Below are 20,839 nucleotides of genomic sequence, written 5' to 3' on the forward strand. Positions count from 1 at the left end.
CCGAAAAAAACGCCACTGCTGGAACTTTTCTTTGAATAAAAGACATATATCTCTTACTTCTCTTTTTACTGTCTTTTTTAGCTGTTAATTATTTAGCTCTTAACATCTTTCTGAATGGGAAGATACACCAGGAGAAGTCTACATTTTTCACGTTGATCAAACGTACATAAAGATTTAGAAATTGCCTTTTTTTTTGTATGTCGACTTGCAGAATTTTTTTGGCCCTGGCGCAGCGAGATGGCGTCTCTATTCTCAGCTTCACCTACAGCTGTCATTGGCTCGGTTGTTTTTTCTGAGAGCTCTGCCCCGCAATTCAGAGGATAGAGCGAAACTGTCCTGATATGTTGCTTGAAGGCAAAAGCCTTGAATATGGTAGCTTTAAAATGTTGAAATCTGGACTCAAATTCACCAAAACATTTCCTCAAATCAGCAGCGATATCCTAAACAGGGGCACAGGTATTACCACTTGAAGTTGCAACAGCTGCATAATAAATGCCATTTCCGTGAGTTAGCTGAACTGGAAATTGAAAACTCTCCTGCTGTCTGGTTGTCATAGCAGACACTGTGTATAAACAATCTGCTCTCTCTAGCTTTGTACAAATATAACTGTTTCTCTGCCAAAGAGTGCTGACATTTTGATTTTTGACTTAAATCCCGGGCTCAGTATTAATCTTGGACACAACTCATTGCTAAACAAATTCTAATTCTTACCATAACTGTTCACATTATGTGTCATGGGTAGATATTAAATGTAAAATAACATGTCAATTGCTAGAGGTTTATTGAAACTCTTAAAAATTGATATTGGCTTCAAAAAAATACGCATGCTTGTATGTATTTGATTTGGGGAACTTGTCAATGATTATTCTGTCAATGCAAAGCAGTTCAAACCCATTCAGCAGAGAAAGTGTAAATAAAATGTCTGGCAAATGATGCCTAGGGTCAAAGTTCAGAATAAGGGGCGCCTGGGTAGCTCACCTGGTAGAGCTTGCGCCCCATGTACAAAGGCTCAGTCCTTGCCACAGCGGTCGAGGGTTGGAATTAGACCTGCAGCCCCTTCCTGTGTGTCTTCCCCCTCTCTCTGTCTCCTTTCATGTCTTAAGCTGTCCTATTAAATAAAGGCCTGAAAGGTCCCAAAAAAGTAAGAGTTCAGAAAAGATTTAGAATGAAAAGAAGGAGGCAGAGGGCTGCAGGAGCTTGGTGTGCTTTATTAGCTACTGATTAAAGATAGAGGATCTAAATAGAAACAAAACACATATTTTACTAGTGGCCAGCCTTCAGTAGAAAGGGAAGACTGAGGCTTGTTTCGTACAACTCTTCACGAGTGTTTTTTTATCATGGAGGAGACAGATGGTAACTGACTCCTTAAAGGTTTCATTACTGTAGTCATTTGTTTTTCTCTCCATAGAATTTCCATTAAAGGCATAATTGGAGCTATTTCAGCCCATTGTTTGGGCAGTACAACTCAGACAAAAAATGTTTTATATATAGTAAATATTTTTGAAATATACAAGGGGTGTATTGTTAGTGAGTCTTGCTTTTCTAAGAGTGTCTTAGAACAGTTAAAACAATCTAAAATAGTTTGCCATTTATAGTATGTATAATCAGAAATATCTCATGTGTGATGTCATGTCATGATGATTTTATCACATCCACAGGCAACAGGGGCAGCAGCATATGAATGATAACAGACGAGAATTACAACACAAATAAAATACAGTTACAGAGCTACAAGTAACTAAAAGCTACACATTACACGAAGCCACATTTGCGATCACAGACAGACAAATCAGTTTGCCCTGTGGATGTGTCACGCCCACTCTGTAGGGACGATGGGGGGGTTTTGTCTTTAAACTGCTTCAACGTAGTTGGCTGGCAGCATGCCGGTCTTGCCGGTGCGCTGCACAGTACCATACATCCACCCCTCGTCAATGGCCTGCACGTTAACAATGACATCGCCATCTTTGAAGGACACCTCATCATTGTCTGCTGCACCGTAGTCATACATGGCACGCACAGTTTTCTGCAGAGAATAAAGAAAAAAGGTCAGTCAGAGTGAGTGTGTGTAAAGTATACAAGGTTGGTGTGAGAGTGAGCGTTTAAAGGATAAGGTTGATGGTAAAATACAATTTAGTTGGTGTCAACAAATCACATTAAAAGACCAAAACTAGCAATAAATTGATCCTACTAACATGTAAGAGCACCATATGTGTATTAATGAGCGACTGAAAATACGTCTTTACAAATGCACGTTTAACTCACGTGCATTTTCAGCAAGTTCAATATATATAATTAACTTACAGTAATCTACAAAAGCACAAAAGCCATGCTTTACTACCCATCACTAAAGGATGTGATTAGGTTTGGTCACAGCAAGTGTAACAACTACAGCAGGTTGAGCAGGTGAAGCACTGGAGGTCAGCAAACCAAGATATTTAGGGGCTTGTTTTTACTCTTTAAAGGGGCGCTTTTTGCAGGTTTCTCTATAGAGCCCCCCCCCTACAGCTTCGGAATAGATAATTGGCAGCTTCTATGTTCGCTTGGGTCTGACTCCTCCCTCGGTCAGTCTGCCGTTTCCTCTTTCTCTGTTTCTCCGACAATGCTTTCCTAGCTTTCTGCTTATTTTTTCCCGGCTCAGCCATATTGACAGTGTGAAAAAGTCCATTGCTAGTTTGTTCTTTTTGCTAGTCGGTTCCTGAATGGGGCGTGTCGGCAGTGCCGTAAAGCAATTCGTTACATCGCTAGACCTGAAATCATGTGATACTTCCTGATGCCAATGTTGCAAGTGTGGTTTTTCCATTCACAGGCACTAGGGGAAAGCGAGACAACCACCATTCAACCCGAAAAAAAGTCAGATGACCATTCCAATGACTCCAAAGCTGTTAAATTAAAAACTGCATAGCTCCCCTTTAAGCATTCACTTTGGGTTTGTGCAGTGTGTATATAGGGAATCAGTGTTACTTACCCCGGTGGTAGAAGGGTGTGAAGGTACGGAGGAGACGGTGGTCTGCTGGGTGGCCACTGATGATGACCGCTGCTGGAGCTCCACAGTCTTAGCATGCTGGTAACCTGCAGATGTTAAGATAATAAAGGAAACCACAGAAATGGCACAGCCTTCTTAAAACTGATACAATGACACTGCAGTGTGTAGATACTAAACCCCACAAACTTAAACTGTGGTGTTTTGTAAAATACTTTTGATCTGCCAATATAATGCATCATATAATATTATATAGTGTATGTTGAAGTTTGTTTTGGTGATTCTAGATCATTCACCGGTAGAAGAGGCCATGAAGCCGTTGCTGTAGAGGGACATGTGGTGGTCGGGGTCCTGGGACACCTCAGACTTCTCATCAGCCATGCCGCTTAAGGCGCTGGTGGAGCGGGAGTGCTCCTTACTACGACGCTGAGCTTGCACTAATGGGAACAGCGTCATAGATACGATTAATATAGTTCTATATAATATATATTAATAGATATAAATTAACTTACAAATATTCTACATCCTAATGTCCTATTAAAAGGTGTATTAATTATTGTTATATAGGGAGTTACAACTTTACTTTAATATTTTAGACTATGTAAAGGTAACTCAAAAACTGATTTATATCAATTAATTTGTATTAATTTAATAATATCTTGTCTTGTACTCCTATAATAATATTTATTTATACAAAACATAACTAAAATGATATCTCCTTCTTGTGTCCTATGCAGTGAGCCTTTTGAGCTTCCCATCTCACCTGACATCATGTGCAGACTCCTGGACTGGATGTTGTCCTCAGCAGGGTCGTAGTCAAACACAGAGCCGGGGTTTGTGCGCCACACACGCAGATCTGAGGGCACAAAGAGTCAAACACAGGATTAGTCCAGCAATTACTCATTTAAAGTAACCAGTGTCAATCTGTGGCATAAAATGTGTCTCAGCCTGTGTGTTAAATTTGCCCGTTTGTGTCTCTCGTGTATTAACATTACACCACTTTAAACTGTTCGGTTTTCCTAACAGATAAATCCAATACCTCCAAATACCCTTTAAAAGATTATCAATGCTTTATCTTTCCAAAAAATGGATGCTTAGCTCTGCAAACTGATTGTATTAAATTAGCTTTTATCATGAAAAATCAAATACATGAGCCATTTTCTTCAAGTTATTTAAGAATTTATTCTACAAAGCCTTGAAAGCCTGTGATTGGTCTTTTATTAGCAGACACCAATAGCCCCAAGACACACCACTAATGACTGTGTGCATTATTGTAACTGTACCAGTGATGGTCTCCTGGTCATGCTCGATGGCACGTCTCCTTTCCATCTCCACCACACGCCTCTGGATGCCACGGTAGTTGATGTCGCTGAAGTCCTGGGTGTTCTTCTTCACGCGCTCTGTCACCGGGTCAGAGGTGGTGGGAGTGAAGCTGCCCTTGCTCTTCTCAAAGTCCTGGTGGTATCTCACCTGGAAGCACAGATCATAATCACAGTAAGTGTAACCACATACACTGTCCTGCCCCAGGAAACACTCACTAGAGCACCAAACATGTAACTATTAATTGGATTTACTTCTTCAGTTGGAAGAAATGGGCTTGGGGCTGAGATCTACTGACAGGGTAGACATCATCAAACTGTTAAGAGACATTTTCATACATTGCTGGTTTGGGGTTTTTCATGGGATTTGTTGACAAGAATAATATGGAACACCAGCCTATCCTTCAAGTAGGCTCAAGTGGGTGGTGATGGCACAGTGCACATGACCCAAGCCTTTGGTGTGGGAGATCTGGGTTCAATTCCAACTGCGATACATCAACCATAGACACTTAAGACACCAAATACACACCCCTAGTTGCAACATATAGTATGTAGCATTGGTAAGTCACTTTGGATAAAAGCGTCAGCTAAATGACGTGTAATGTAATGTAAAGTAGAGAAGTAGTAGAAAAGTAAACTATCTGCAGTAGGAAATGAACAAACAACCACAGAATCTTACTCCCGAAATGATGCGCTGGGTCTCCCTGACGCGCCTCATCTCAGGTGTGTCCAGAACAAAGGCAGCCTTGCCCTGGACCTGCTTCCGGAAACTGTCAGAGTACAGCACCTGGTGGAAAGTGGGGGAACACACACTGAGCATCTGAAATGTTTCAATCATACAATAGCGGTTAGCATCTACAGTCAGAGGGTGTGGCAAAGAGACGTAATGGTAAGAGGACACACATCTGCTGGCAGAACGAGCTGGGGTTACGTTACTGGGATTTCAGACAAATGAATTAGAAGGGAGATTTTTTATTTAGAGGTTTAAGTATTACATGAAAACAAGATTAAGCCCCAATCTTCAGTGGGAACGAGGGTAACAGGGTAGAAAAGATGAAGTAGAGTAGTTATGACAACAGAAGAGGATAGTAGTGATGATGTGGACAGACATACCCGAGCTGGTAGTATTAAACACATTTAAAAATAAAATAAAAAGCTCAGTGGGAAGAATTAATACAACTAACTACAGCCGGGCGACAAGTCAGTTAGAAAAGGGTAAACATGGGGTAGAAGAAGAACACATTGTAAGTTGAATGTGTTCTTGCAGTTGTTCGGAAGGTACCGAGCTAATGTTTTCTTGGTTCCTTTTGACTCGTTCCATCTCCGGGGTAAACACCACAGGAGTTCCTTTGGCTGAACTGTCTTTATACAAAACCTACGGAACAGAAGCACAGTGCCCCAGGGGGCCAATCAGACACTCCGAATCACACACAGGCCACACACCTATAGGACTGGTTTCAAAGACCTGGATTGACCTCACAATCTTCGTGTGTGTATACAAATAAAGCAGTTTGCAGGATATTTCCAAGATGAAATAATCTGAGAGAAGGATTTGCTTTGATGCGACATTTGTTGCTTTTGGTCAAGATTTAAGCAGTGTCTGAGAAATTGGTCCTATAGAGTGACTCATCCTGGTAGCTCCTGTTGAACAGCCAGGATCTCTGTTGTGGAAACAAACATGTGGAAACAAACACACTCCTAACGTCTCAGCAGATTTAGTTTGTCGTTAGCTGTGAAGTGGAATTCAATTTAGCAGCTTTACGTGAAAAAAACAGGCTGTGGGTTAGAAAATACTGCAAAAGAGGAAGGGTTTCATTCAGCTTAAGGGGTTGATGGTTGAAGATTATCGAGGGTGTAAAAGGAGAAAAAATAAATAAAAAATGGCGTGGATGAAAATGAAGGGTCAAAGTGATGATGAAAGCAGGGCTGGGGCTCAGGAAACGGCAGGCTGTGCCTTGGATGAAGATGGATAAATTTGGATGAAGATGAGCAAGAGGTGATGAAAGTGTGACATGACAGCAGTAGCAAACAGGCTTATGATGGGCATTAATGATAAGCTCTACAATCCACTCTCAACAGTTAGGAGCACACGTGGTTGGGTTGTGTTCTGCTACCGAGCTGATGTGCTTCTGGGTTTGTTTGACCCGCTTCACCTCAGGGAGGTCCGATATAGCTGTGCCTCGACCCAGAGAGTCCTTGTATTTTATCTACCCAACAGACAGTTTGAGTTTCAGGCAGAGAAAGTGGAGGGAAAAGTAAAGAGCAGGTCAATCCGAGACAATTGCTGGAAGACAATAGACACAGGACAGCACACAAAAATCACAGCATACATGAAACATGTACTTAAAAAACAATGAAATGGAGAAGCAGGTTGTGATAGAGACACAGTGAGGTTTAGCAGACCCCACAAGGCTCATTGGTGTTAAATCTGCGTTGTGGGTTTGATGTGACAAACAGTTGGGACATCTATACAAGTGGTGAAGGCTCAGGAGGGTTGTTATGACAGTATTTGAGGGAGATGAAGAGGTAGAGGGGCGGACGGATGCAGGGTCACTCTGTGGAGTACCGTGCTAATGTTGTGCTGATTGCGTTTCACTCTCTCCATCTCTGGGGTTTCTGACACTGACGTGCCTTGTTCAACTCCTGCTTTGTATTGAATCTTTAAATGAGACAACACAAAAAAGTCAAAAATACACACACTCACAGGCAGGAAATTTGAGAATTAAAACTCCAGGGAAGTGCAGAATAATTTATAACGGAACAAAACAAAAGGGAGGGAAATTATGTTTTAGAAAAGTGAATTTAAAATCAAGTCATAAACAAAGTCTGGTAAAAAAGGAGTGATTTATGAAACTTAGTTAAGATGGAGGGGAAACCAATACTAAAGGTAGTTTTTTTTTTGACTTTTAGACTAGTAGGAAAGGTCGGAGGATGTTTTGGGAAATGGTTTTAAGAGGATAAGGATCACTGCAGTCTTTTTCCTCTACCAAGCTGATATTCTTCTGGGATTCTCGGACCCGCTTCACCTCAGGGAGATCTGGTATGGATGTGCCTTGACCCACAGCATCTTTGTACTGAATCTGCCCATTGCATAAATTACAGAGACACAAAGTAAGACAGGGACAAACAAAAGCACAGTATGCACTGTGTTATAGCTGCGTGGTGGGTTAAATGTGATAAGAATAACAAGTCTGGCATCTAAACAAGGGGTGAAGGCTCAGGAGAGTTCTTGACAGTGTTTGAGGGAAATCAAGAGAGAGGTTGAGGGGCAGACGGAGGCAAATTAAAGAAGAGAAACGGAAAAAACAGGGTGACTCTGTGGAGTACCGTGCTTATGTTGTGCTGATTGCGTTTAACTCTCTCCATCTCTGGGGTTTCTGACACTGACGTGCCTTGTCCCACGCCTGCCTTGTATTGAATCTTTGAATGAGACAACACAAAAAAATCAAATATTATGGTAACACATGTAAAGGCAATTTATGAAGGAAGGAAATGCCCAAAAATGAGAAATAAAAAATAAGGAAAATTATGTTTTTGTGGAAATGTGAATTCAAAATCAAGTCATTCACCAAGTCTGGTAAAAAGGAGTGATTTATGAGACGTAGTTAGGATGGAGGAAGTGAAACTAATATTAAAAACAGTTTTCTAAACTTTTATACTAGTAAAAGGGGTCAGAGGGTGTTTTGGGGAATGGTTTTAGGGGATAAGAGTCACTGCAGTCTTTTTCCTCTACCAAGCTGATATTCTTCTGGGTTTCTCGGACTCGCTTCACCTCAGGGAGATCTGGTATGGATGTGCCTTGACCCACAGAATCCTTGTACTGAATCTGCCCATTGCATAAGTTACACAGAGTAAGACAGGGACAAACAAAAGCACAATGTATACACAGACATGTCTATCCGTTCATAACAGCACACACTTTGGAACAGCAACAGTTGCACGTTGTTACTTCCACCAATTTTCACATATTTCAGGGGTAGTTGGGTATGTTGGTAATGGGTTGGGTTGTGTAATATGTCCATTTAGCTTTCAAAATAGGTGACACTTCATTTAGTTTTATATTTCAAGGTTAAGATGCAATGAATTATCATAAGAAAGAAAATCCTACAGAGCCCTCAGAGTCCCAGTAAATGATGAATATGTTTGAGTACCAGTATGTGAGTATGTGGACAGCCAACAATTGTAACTACATAATATACTATGCTATGCTACAATAACCGTCTCCACTCTTTTGGCTGCAGGCATTTGTTCGCATTCAGCCACAAACGTTTTGGTAAGATGGACCACTGATGTTGGAAGATAACATCCGGCTCGCAGGTGGATGTGGTTGAAGACAGGCTCTATGCGGGCCAGTCAAGTTCTTCCACACCAAACTGGGGGCAAAACTTTTCTATATTGGCTTTATGGCTTTGTGCACAAGGACACTGTCATTGTCATGAATACCATTGCATGCTATTTCATTAAGATTTCCCTTATGCGGAAATAAAGGGCTGAGCCCAAACAATGAAAACAACCCCAAACCAAAAGTACACAAATACTGCACTTGGACAAGTGCGTCTACATACATTTGGCCAATTAAAAAGAAATATCACACCTACTGTTGATCTTTTCACAAGTTAATATTCATATCATAATAAGCATGAAAGAAATCTGTGTTGGAATGAAAATGGAATTTTGAAAAGATTAGATGTCAAGAAAGGCCTGGTTATATTACTGGTCACTAGATAAAGATGGAATATGGAGGTTCACTAGGAGATGAAGGAGGGCAGGGTCACTCTGTGGAGTACCGTGCTAATGTTCCGCTGATTGCGTTTAACTCTCTCCATCTCGGGGGTCTCGGGCAAAGCTGTTCCTCCTCCCAAATCCTCTTTGTACTGAATCTTTACATGGATGAGGAATAAAAGCAGCAACCAATGATTAGCTCTTTGTAATTGTATCAACTCTTTGATAATGATGACGAGATGCTTTATGTCATTTTTGCACCTTGGGAGCAAAATCCGACAGACACCAACAAAAACACACTGAATGAAACAAATATAAATCTACATTTAAAGGCACACATGTTGTCTGGACATGTCCAACTGTTTAACAACACACAAGCTCCGCACTAACAAGTTTACATTTTACACTATAGAAAAAACTGTCAGTGGTTAGTTGCATGAATTAAAATGCTGCATATTCTACAAGGTTAAAAAAAATAACTGTTTGGTCCAAAGAAGTGAGGGCTGCATATCAGGGATTATTAAAGAGAGGAAGTAAAAAAAAGAATTAAGAAAGGAGTAAGAAATGTAAGAAATATGTTATTAGAAATCGTTAAGAAAAGATGTTTTGAGTAGATACCGAGCTGAAATTCTTTGTATTCTCTTTAACACGAAGCATTTCAGGAGTGTCCTTTATAGTAGACACTTTGCCCATTACGCTTTTATGGTCAATCTGGTATTGATGCTATGGGGAGAAAAACAAAAGTGCAGTTAAAATGTTTCACAATGATAAAGAGGTAAAAAAGAAGAAAAGCAGAAAGCAGAAACTAAAATGTACCTTATACCACCTTCACACCAATAATCAGGGTCGGACCAGGGTTCTCTGACCCCTGTTCAACCCTTTTTATAGCAACTCAAACCAGGCCAGTCTACACCGGTTGATCACTAATCACGAAAATTCCGACACGACCTGGAAGCGATGCATGCCAATTACCTCAAATGCTAGAAATGCGCGGGGCTTTACACGTCGTAGTCAGTGAACAGCTAACATCCCATACTCCAGTCCAGCTCTACACCACCGGAACTAATGTTTTGTACTTGAATTCCTCATTGTACAGTACGATTACATTCTAAAGCACAAATAAAAAACCATTAAACACTCAACATGTTCATTTTGAGGAGACAGGTGATCTTGTGAGTGTGGTCACGGGTGACTCTCCCTGGGATCCCTCACGGTCCTTGTGACCCCCTTCTCGTCCACTGGTAAGCCTCAGCAGCAATTATAATTTCCCCCCATTCCCCTCCCCAAGGTATGAATGTGTTTTAAATTGTGTTCAAATTATCAAAATAAAATTTGTTCTTTTTAAATTGAACCTAGTCTCTGGCTAATTGTATAAGTACCTGTGCGTGCTTTATTGCATCAATAACACTGCAATTAGGAGGTGCAATTATTCCCTTGGTGAAATTCCCAGGGTGGCGTTGTCTGTATTTCTGGGTCACAATCTCCTCTGTTCTGTCCACTCTCGTGCTTCCCCGATCTAGTGTTATTCTCCTCCTCAAACTCCTTGAGCTCAGCCAGCGGCCGCTCTGAACTGATAATTTCATATGTTTAGGGTCCAAAGCTTGATTTTCACAGGCAGCTTTTTTCCAATTGCATCTCACTACCCTTCTTCAAAGTTGACTGGGGCAGAGCAGTGGACACGTGGGCACTTTCGCCACTGTCTTTGTTCATACTGCTGTTCTATTCTATCTATTCTATTGAAGTGAACCGCTCGGCTCTGCGGTTAATGAAGTTGCCAGCGTAAAGCATAGTTTGTTTTTCAAGGTGTGTGACGACCTGTGACGACTATGCCATGTATTACTTACAGTGCTGAAGTTCTTCTGGTTCTCACGGACTCTCTGCATCTCTGGAGTGTCCAGGACCGGTACATAGTGAGACATGGTCCTTTCGGCCTCCTCCTTGTACTTTTTCTGTTGGAAAAAAATCACAGACAACAGGAAATTTTTATTAAAATAGATCTAAATGAGTTTTATACACTATTCCAGGAGCCCTCAGTTAATTGTTTTGGGATGTCTTCAGATGCACAACCTAGAAGGGGATACACTTTAAATGAAACATTTTGAAGATTGGTTCAATTCAATAATCTACCTGGCTGATGATGTTCTTCATCTGCTGAGCATGGATGATGTCTGGGGTGTCGATGACACTTGTGTAGCTGGCCCTGTCCATCTCAGCGGTGTGCTTGTATTTAGACTAAGGAACAGGAAACAGCAGTCAGCACAGATTCTGACTTTACTATAACTGCAACCAACAACACAGACATAAATATATGATAGCTGCCCTATAAATTATTTATATGTTTTCCACAATAGGATTCAGACCTGACTGAGGATGTCAGTAGCGTTCTTTGCCCTCATGAAGTCTGGGGTGTCCGTAGCCAAAGCCAACATTCCCTTGCCCTTGATCTCCTGCTCCAGCGACTTCTTGTACTCTCTCTGTAAATATTACAGATGGTGAAGTTGTACATAAAAGTACTGTATTTCACTATATTTCTACTAAGTCATATTTAGTGGGGCTGCAAAACCTAAAACGTCTAGGGAATGGTGAATAAAGAAGAGTTAGAAGAAATAAGGATTTTTTTTTAAATTAAAAGTCAGTTGGACAGTAGATTGTGTGTTAAGGTCCACTCAAAACTGAAAAATACAGCAGCACTTTAGGACAGAGTGTTAAAGTATATTTATGAATTTTCAACAAACCCATGTTTTTTCTTAATTTAATAATATTTCAGTTAATTTACTAAAAACATTTTCACAGTACTTCGTCTGTCGTGCACTACAAAAATCAACCTCAAAAGCACTCTGAGCATATCTCGGCAAACAAATGAACTAAATAAAAATAAACTAAAGTGTTGATGCTATCTTGAACACAACATTAAGCATGTTCATGTTCCTTTTGTATTGCAGAAGCTATAGTGTAAAAAAGTGAAATGCAGCTAAAGTGAAAGAATGACATCTTGAAATGCAATGTGGCATGTTTTCTCAAAAATTAAATAAGACAAAATATGCTATGAGTACATTTAAGGTGGACTTTTTAATTTTTATTTTAAAGAACGAGTATAAAAGGCAATAGTGGGAACATCAAATAGGGCAAAGGTAGAGGTCAAAATAAGAATATTTGATAGAAATCAAAAGGAAGGAGAATGCTGGAAATTAGTGATGTCAAAAAGCAGGGACAAAAATAAGAGTAAAACCCAGCAGTAACCCTTTTAGTGTGATGATAAAGCTTAGTTAAGTGGACAGGATTCAGCAGATGATGCACAAAGAGCGGGATTGTGGGAAGGCACTCGGTTGAGAGCGTGATGCTGTTTCCATCACCTCTCAGTCAGTCGTACCTCACACAGGATATGAGTAGCATTCCTTGCTCTCAAAAGCTCCGGAGTTTCCTCCATTATAGTTATCCCTTTACCCTTCACTCCCTCCTCTAGATCCCTCCTGTACTCTTTCTACAGGATGGAAGAAGAACAGAGAGACTGCAAGAAGGGCACACAGGCAGGCCAGGCCAAGACATAAAGACAGACAGTACAGTAGGCAAGCTCTGCTGCTTGCCCTCAGAGCTCAAAGTCACCAAAACTCCCCCCAAAAAAGAAACTTAAGCAGTGATAGATTCAGAGTTTAGGTTTACAACATGCTCATAAAACAGTGAACACTGTTACAATCAAGTCACATTTTCACAGAGAGAATGGAGACATTGGTGACTTTGGCAAGAATCCTGATATAAGACAATGTGAACCACATTAATCATTTAATCGGAAACAAAAAACAACATGACAATTTAAATCAGCATTTCACCTTATTGATTGGTATGATTGCCATGCATGCAGACATTTAAAAAAAAAAGCTGTTAGTAGTTTCCTGATTGTAAAATTAGGAGTTCAGGATGTCAAAGGACATAAACATAAATACAGACAAACAAACAATACCAACGGCTAAAAAATCACAATATGGATAGAGAGAACGGAGATAGATAAATGTTGCATGATTAAGAGTTTAGGGCAGTGTGGTGAATCATGCAGACAAACTAAAACTGAATGAGAGGACTTACAGGTCAAGTGTTGAAAAGGAAGGGGGACCGTGGTTGTGATATAGTTTTCTTAGTATGATTATAAAAGGATAGGTGTTGGTAAATAGGGGAGGTTGTCAGGGATAAGTTATCCTTTAGTTACCTCACTGGCTATTTTGGTGGCGTGTCTGACATGTATCATGGCAGGGGTGACCTCCAAGCCTGAGAGGTTCTTTCCCCTCATGTTCTCCTCAAAGTCCTTCTTATAGTCTTTCTATTGTCCGCAAAGATAAGACAGGGGACAGACAGAGCTCACATAAGCACATGCAAGCAGCACTGGTTCAAAATGCAGTTACCCCATCCTGGTTTGCACCATTCTCCTTATAATGACACCAATTTCTGCATTTGCGGTCTTTAAATGTAAGTGCATGTGTATGAGTGCATTTGTGCTGTGGACGAGTTGTTTATTTGATGTATGTTTTCCACCAATAGTATTAAACTAAATCTATTAAAGGTGCTCTAAGCAATATTGGCTGACGTTATTTCTTGTTGATGTTCGAAGTATTTTCAAACAAAACGAGACCAGCTTGCCCCTCCTTCCTCCTCATTCCGTCCCTTCCCCCTCCCTTCTGTGCTTCCGCGCACTAACCCCCCACACCCACCCCCAAATCCTTCTTGTCGGTTATTGGCGCTGGAACACTGTTTGTGTATGCTTCGTGGTGCAGGTGAGCACAGTTTGTTTTTGTTGCCGTTTGTGGAGCCTGGGCTGTCTACAGAGATCGCATTTTTTACAGTGTGTTCAGGGGACAGGCAGTTTGCAGATAGTGAGGAGATGTTTGCTTTATGTAACAACAAATGTTTTAGCCTAAAACACGCATGACATTGCTTAGGGCACCTTTAACAGATTATAATTAAACATTGTAAAAAGCTCCATTGAAATGTTCACGGACTGAGACAAACCTGCTTTACCTTTGCCATTCCTGCATCATGAAAGTAAGATTAAGCAATAACATACACAGTAGTAGGAAACAACAATCCTCAAGGCGTTGGGTAAGTTTAATCTTAACACATTTTACACTGCCTTATCCAGAATTATTTTCTAAGCATAGCTAATTAAGAGTAAAAATTGGTGAAGGACTAACAGTAGGAGTGATAATTTGTCATTAAAAAATTACAAATCGCAAGATGCTGTAATTAATCTGCACCAAAACACAGTCTTGATTTAATAAATTATTAAAAGCACTGTAAATGTTTTTTCCAACCTTCAAAAACATTCTGTAAAATATAAACAATAGCTGGACATCAAACAAGCTGAAACGTATTAATTTATAACAAGTCATTACAATACGGGTGAACATACACAGTGGCAGACACTGAAGAGTATTTATACTGAGAGAAGCTTGTAATGGTAAATGTATTGCATTTGTAGCTATTAACAAACTAGAAGACAGACTGATATTTACCTGGCTTTGCATATGCTGGGCCTCCTTAGCAGACACATATGTGGGTGTCTCGAAGTCCAGCATGGCCTTGCCCTTCTCCTTCTCATACTTCTCCTTGTACTTCACCTGAACAGCACACACACAAGTAATGTCAAAGGTTCTGAAGTGACAGTATAAAATATTATGCAGGTACATTATCTACAGGTTTCCGATCATTCTAGTATGGTAGGAAAATCAAATAGAAAACACTTAAGAGATGTTTAAGTTGCGTAATTCATTACAGCATGCATTAAGACTCCATTAATTTTTCTAATAGAAATGATACATATGAAAGATATCATCAGGAATTTTCCCCAGGTGATTACTTACATTAAGACATCTTGTTGGTGTATTACAAGTTTTATGAGATGTATGTTTCACTATGCAAATGAGGCGTTATCTAATTAAATATGTGCTCATTTAAAACAAACAGAAATCCAAACATTGGATGAAGCCAAAATTTTTGTTTCATTTGTTTGACATATATGAGTCAAAGGTTTTTAAAGAGAGAAAAATACTGTCAGCCATTTCAAAAAGAATTATTTATTGCCACAATTTTAGGCTAAAATGTTATATCAATCCAGCTATATAAGATATATGAACAAATCCCTCTGTGTCTTCAGGATATAGATAGGAATAAAACTCATAATAATATATTATATAATTATAATAATAGCAAAATCGCACATCTCAAAATTGACCAGTGCAAGGAAAAGCAATGTTTTTTCCTGATGTGTCTGGCCTGTACATAAATAAGCCTATTTTATTAACAAATTAATGTAAAACTTCACTCCCTTAGGTACAGTAAATGAAGATATGAGATGCATATATAGCTAACAGATCGGTTTTCAAAGAAAATGGTTAACAGTTGAAACCCACAGCAGTTTTTTGGGTGGGTGGAGTGCTTGTTGAACCCCAGAGTCTGTATCACTTACATTGCTCTGAAGTTCAGAGGCCTCCTTGTGATGAAGCTGTTCTGGTGTGTCGGCAATCATATGGTAGTGACCCTTACTGTCCTCAAACTTCTTCTTGTAGCAGTACTATGGGGGAATTCCCAATCAAGTAAGACAGCTCAGTACAGCAAACGTGACAAAGAGCGTCTTTCTGGAGTTCACTCCCATCCATTATATAGTACAAAAAAATCTCATATTTAATGACAGAAACAAAAATAGTAACATTATCATTGGGATAAAAGCTTTTAGCAATGCCAAAAAATATATGACATGCTGGAAAAACAATATGTGGAAATTTTAAATGGTAGTTAAACATTGTCTGAAAAAATAATCTAGAAACAAGCAGGGAGTTTTGTGTTAAGTGATCATTAATAAGAATAGTTTTGTACAAACTACAGGAGGAAGAAAATAAAACTGAAAAAGTTAAGGAGTAGATATTATAGAAGGTGATGGTATGGAAAGGTCAAAGGAAGAGTCAAGGGTGAGAAGGGTAAGGATCACTACCAGATGAGGTCACAGAATAATGGATATTTGGATGATGGAATTTAGTGCATGAATCCAGGAGATAGTCAGTAATCTGCAGCATGTTGATTGTTATTGTGGTACGTGACAGAAACACTGAGTTCAAACACATTTCATTAAACCACAGAGGGCGCACTGAAATGTGACTGACTCCCAGAAGCTTCCTGGATATGAACGTGAGAAGGTTAAAGGCAGCTGATGTCTTACTTGGCTGGACAGTTTGCTGGTGCTCAGGTTGTGCTGCATGGACAGCGACTCAGCCATGTCCGTCACAGGCTTGTGGATCTTCTTCAGGTCACCCTTGTACTTCACCTGCATGTCGTGTTAGCAGACACACTTATTTATAAATGAACATATCTCACACTGGTCGATCTTTGTAATTGATGTATGGCAATTTCCTCATATTATTAATGGGTTGTTATGAGGGAGTTGGAAATGAAGTCTTGCTACTTGATAAAGGCTTAGTTGGTTTTAGTCTTACAGGGTTTATTAAAATGATGTGGAATGATGCGGGCCATGTGAGCACCTACCTCACTAGCCAGATCATTGGCATCCTTCAAAGTCTTGTAAATCTTACTGTCCTTGAGGTCATACTGTGGTCTCTTTCCTTTCATCTCCTTGTCAAACTTCTCCTTGTATTTCAACTAATGGGGGAGATATATGTGAAAGTTAGCGCAAGTGGTAAAAACCAGTGGAAGATCTACAGACTCCATCCCACTGGAAACACTTAAAGTACAACATAATGCTTTTTTTAGTGTATAACAGGGATTCCTTATAGGTAACTTTATGCAAATGCTGTGTACTATATGCTTCTCAATATTAAACAAATTCAGTTTGCATTCCTTGTCATTCAAGAAAAAAGTCCGATAAGATTTTATCATTTTCTCATTTCTCCTTTTCATTCAGCAATCATAGGGTTAATAAGTCAGGGGAAGAGGGATTCTATGGGTGTATTCACATCTGCAGTTTGGTTCCAGACTTGAGAAGAAAGTCCTCTATTTCGCTTTGTATTCCAGGTTTTCCAAAAGTTTGTTCAGTTTTTTTTTTATCACAAACAACTCCAGATATGTAATAAAACAATCACATGAAGAATCTTCTCAATCAAACCAAAAATGTCAGCTGTGGAGACCCCCAAAGACTGAATATCTCACATCCAGATGTATTCAGTCTGTACTTGGATGCAGATGAAGTGGATTGCAGTTCACACTTGAATAAGTATTTCAGCATTCTGTGATCGACATAAACACAACATGGACTTTACATATAGTAACGTATATATGAAAGAGGTAGGGCAGTACGGTTGTGGTTGTAATTCAGAGGGACTCTGGATTGTTCTTCCAATCCGCAGATCATTCAGCTTTAGGGAGAAGGTGACAGGCAATTTCCTTAAACAGTGTCTTAAAAAAAAAACATGTGTAAATCCAGCAGTAATGATGAATAAATCTGCACTATTACCTTAACACATTTGTAAACTTGAACCAACATGAAGAAGTCTACACTGACCTCTAGTGTTCAGACCAAAAACAAAGAAGCTTCACATTGTTCACTACTGGATAAACACATGTTTTAAAAATCCTTCCACACACTGACTGAGTGACTCGGGAGAAAAGAAGAAAATTCTAAAAATTTTGAAAAAAATAAATAAATGAGTGTCTTTAACATACAGTATTAGTACCAGTGCAACAAATGCAGTAACGCAAGACTTGTCATTGAGCCTCAGCTTATCAGTGAACAAAAGACTGCAAAAGATACCCTGCAGTACAATCCAAAGTCAACAAATTGGTCAGTCAAAAGGGCGATAAAAAGTGAACAGATAGACAAAGGAGACAGACATGTAGTAGCAGCCCTTCAGTTTTAGGGCATGAACCTCCTTACATCACTAGTCATGGCACTCATTTTCTTAATGTGGCGCATCTGGAGGGTATCGTAGGAAGCTGCTCCATGGAGGGAGGGCTTGGCCTCCACCTACAAAGCGCAGTAAGATGAAGGGATGAGAACACACAGACCAGGACATTTTGGAAGAGGAAAGAGATGAGAAATAAGAAGAGTAAAGTATAGAAGGATAGAGGAAGAAAGAGCAGTGTAAGAGGACAGGTTTGAGGATGGGGACATGTACAATGATATGAGCAGTTAAACATGTAAATTATGGAATCACAACGACAAGACTAAGACATGGATTATAATGCAGGATGGCAGAGGAAACGCTATGGAAAGGCCGCTAGTTTCATTGTTAGAACTGCAGCTAAGCAGCTACAACAGCAATACTATTATGCAAATATCAGCTAATGGAAGCAGATATGAAAATTGACACCCAGACAGAAGAGTGTGATATGGCTTCCACTGATTGATTCCGGCCATCTTGTATGTTAAATTAGGGAAACATTTTTCTAGGAGAGGATGACTGCAGGGAACCAGTGGGAAAGCAGAATGACTGGCCCAGGACCGAGACGGATGGTAGATATGGTTTGTTGTACCTGGCTGTTCAGCTTGGACACCTCAGTGGCCAGAGCAATGTCTGGGCGGTGGGCCAGAGAACCTCCACGGCTGGCCTCCTTACGGGCCTTGTCACGGTAGCCGATCTGAAAGAAACAAGACCAAAAAAGAATCAGTGGACCATGTACAAACTACTGTGGTGGTCTTAACTGTTTTTTAGTTTCATCTTTGTTTCTAAGCAGTCATTGTTGCTGTGTTGTTTGTGCACTATATGACGTCATTATTCAATTAAACAGTGTTGATGGTACAGCAGTTTTTCAATCCTTTTCTCATGAACAATTAGCATATTTCTACCTTTGTGTGTACAAGTTTCAGTCTTTAAACTACAAGTTTTACGCATATACTGTAGTTGCTGATTACCTCACTGATAAGTTTGGCCGCCTGGGTAGCCTTCTTTATGTCAGGACGGTCGATTACACTAGTGTAGTGTAGGTTCGCTTTGGCATCTTTCTTGTAGGCAACCTGTAGGGTTGGGCAGAAGTCAAGTCAATTTAATTCATGTAGCCCATTTCAAAAATCACAAATTTTTCTCAGAGGGCTTTACAATCTGTATGGCATATGACACTCTCTGTCTTCAGATCCTTGCATTGGGTAAAGAAAAACTCCCCCCCGAAAATTGAAGAAACCTTAGAAAGAGCAGCTGAGAAGGGATCACTCTACCTTGACGGACGAACAGTCAAATAATAAAATACCAATGTAAACAATCTATCTGACAAAATTACACATGGAATGTGAACATATATAAAAAAGATGAATTCAGAAGAGAAATAAGAGAGGCTGTGAAACTTTCAACATGGAGATTGTATGCTGTAAATACAATCAATACAATGCTATTTTAGTACAATTGTGGAGATGACTCACATTGCTCTGATTCTTGGCTACTCCCATGGCATGCTGAACATCAGGTGGAACAACCATGTTGTTATATATTGACTTGCCCTTTTCCTTCTCAAACTTCGCTTTGTACAGTTTCTGTAAGGAGGGAAGAGAATGTCAAAGGCCAACCACAAAAAGCTGTCCAGGATTATGAGATGGCTGAGCTACTTTTTTTAAATAAATGTGAGACAGTTGTACCCCGCTAATAAGCTTGTTGATCTCCTTGCTGTGGGCAGTGTCACGAGTCTCAGACAAGGTGGTGAATGAGCCTGACTGCATCTCCTTCTTACTGGCCTGCTTGTATTTGCTCTGAGGACGAACATAAGAATCCATAAATAATAAGAAAATAATAAATGTGATAAGAAAGCAGCTATTTAGACTAATATATCTTATTCTTAACTTGTACAAAAAATGGTTGACTTTTTACTGAATTCAATTTACCTCTGACGCCAGAGTGCGCACAGCCTTAGCATGGAGGATTTGAGGAGTGTCCGAGACTGGCACGTAATGGCCCTTTTCCATCTCATACTTCTGTTTGTACTTCACCTGCAGAGCAATAACAAATAAAGATTCAGTTCATGTTAAACATTCAATTCTGAAGAAGAACTTCTGAAGAAGTATTATCCTCTGATATTGGGAGCAGAGTACTCTCTGCCCTCAAGTAATTTCATTTCGTCATAGAGAAGGTAAAAAAGACATGGAAAAACTTACATCGCTGGACATTTCAGTACGTTTCATGGCCAGGAGGGTCAGCTTGTCATCCACAATTGGTATCACACAGCCCTTCATCATCTCTTTGTCGTACTTGTACTCAACCTGTGGGTGAAACAATGGGAATGGAATTAGAACAGTACCGTTGGATGCTGTTAAAATGAAAAAATAACGTAAATATAGAAGAGGCACCAACTCACATCACTCTGTTGCAGGGAGTTCTTGGCATTATTGAGAAAATCAGGTCTGTCTGTTGTCCAGATCCACTTGTTCTTGGTGGCTTCATATTTCTTCTTGTAGTCAAGCTAAAACGGAAGCAAATATGAAATCAATATTTCTAGATATTTCATGTTCAACTGATTAATGTACAGAATGTTTCATTTCCTGTTACCGTCACCAAAGACACTTACATTGCTGATGTTCTTGTAGGCCTCCTTGGCAGCACGGATCGAATGAGCCTCAGGGTCCATGTTGATCTGAGCCTTGCTCTTCTCATATACTTCTCTGTACTTCAGCTGCAACATGCATGAAAAACACAAAAATATGTTTCATATGTTGGCTTCCTATGAGAAAGAAAGTTGAGCCAGTCTGAGTGAGACTTACATTGCTGGTGATATCCTTGACCTTCTTCATGTGCTGTTGATGTGGAGTGTCATATGGCAAGGTGTATCCCTTAGCCTTGGTCTTGTTGTACTCCATCTTGTAGATGATCTAAGGATTAATCATCATCACATAGTAGGGAAA

The 20,839-nt window shown here is 39.8% G+C and overlaps 1 protein-coding gene across 4 annotated transcripts in view; it reads right to left on the reverse strand.

Moving 5' to 3' along the window:
* Positions 1-1,186: 1,186 nt before the first annotated feature.
* neb (nebulin) overlaps positions 1,187-20,839 on the reverse strand; it is a 58,389-nt gene continuing 38,736 nt past the window's right edge. Inside the window, exons 94-126 of one of the 4 annotated variants that reach the window (XM_034885349.1) lie at positions 20,699-20,806; positions 20,506-20,610; positions 20,296-20,400; positions 20,096-20,200; positions 19,826-19,930; positions 19,583-19,693; positions 19,370-19,480; positions 18,869-18,970; positions 18,490-18,594; positions 17,891-17,980; positions 16,546-16,659; positions 16,223-16,327; positions 15,476-15,580; positions 14,523-14,627; positions 13,223-13,333; positions 12,392-12,502; positions 11,382-11,495; positions 11,149-11,253; positions 10,866-10,970; positions 9,640-9,744; positions 9,087-9,179; positions 8,033-8,125; positions 7,627-7,719; positions 7,287-7,379; positions 6,866-6,958; positions 6,414-6,506; positions 5,582-5,674; positions 4,979-5,086; positions 4,264-4,450; positions 3,744-3,836; positions 3,277-3,417; positions 2,966-3,069; positions 1,187-2,023 (exon numbers count right to left, since the gene is read on the reverse strand). In XM_034885349.1, the coding sequence (XP_034741240.1) occupies positions 1,850-2,023; positions 2,966-3,069; positions 3,277-3,417; positions 3,744-3,836; positions 4,264-4,450; positions 4,979-5,086; positions 5,582-5,674; positions 6,414-6,506; positions 6,866-6,958; positions 7,287-7,379; positions 7,627-7,719; positions 8,033-8,125; positions 9,087-9,179; positions 9,640-9,744; positions 10,866-10,970; positions 11,149-11,253; positions 11,382-11,495; positions 12,392-12,502; positions 13,223-13,333; positions 14,523-14,627; positions 15,476-15,580; positions 16,223-16,327; positions 16,546-16,659; positions 17,891-17,980; positions 18,490-18,594; positions 18,869-18,970; positions 19,370-19,480; positions 19,583-19,693; positions 19,826-19,930; positions 20,096-20,200; positions 20,296-20,400; positions 20,506-20,610; positions 20,699-20,806 (3,585 nt within the window). In that variant the 3' untranslated portion in view covers positions 1,187-1,849. The remainder of the gene's footprint in view (positions 2,024-2,965; positions 3,070-3,276; positions 3,418-3,743; positions 3,837-4,263; positions 4,451-4,978; positions 5,087-5,581; positions 5,675-6,413; positions 6,507-6,865; positions 6,959-7,286; positions 7,380-7,626; positions 7,720-8,032; positions 8,126-9,086; positions 9,180-9,639; positions 9,745-10,865; positions 10,971-11,148; positions 11,254-11,381; positions 11,496-12,391; positions 12,503-13,222; positions 13,334-14,522; positions 14,628-15,475; positions 15,581-16,222; positions 16,328-16,545; positions 16,660-17,890; positions 17,981-18,489; positions 18,595-18,868; positions 18,971-19,369; positions 19,481-19,582; positions 19,694-19,825; positions 19,931-20,095; positions 20,201-20,295; positions 20,401-20,505; positions 20,611-20,698; positions 20,807-20,839) is intronic. The other 3 variants (XM_034885351.1, XM_034885353.1, XM_034885352.1) reach the window with 3 other exon arrangements.

Source organism: Etheostoma cragini, chromosome 11 (genome assembly GCF_013103735.1).
Source record: "Etheostoma cragini isolate CJK2018 chromosome 11, CSU_Ecrag_1.0, whole genome shotgun sequence".
NCBI classification, from domain to species: Eukaryota; Metazoa; Chordata; class Actinopteri; order Perciformes; family Percidae; genus Etheostoma; species Etheostoma cragini.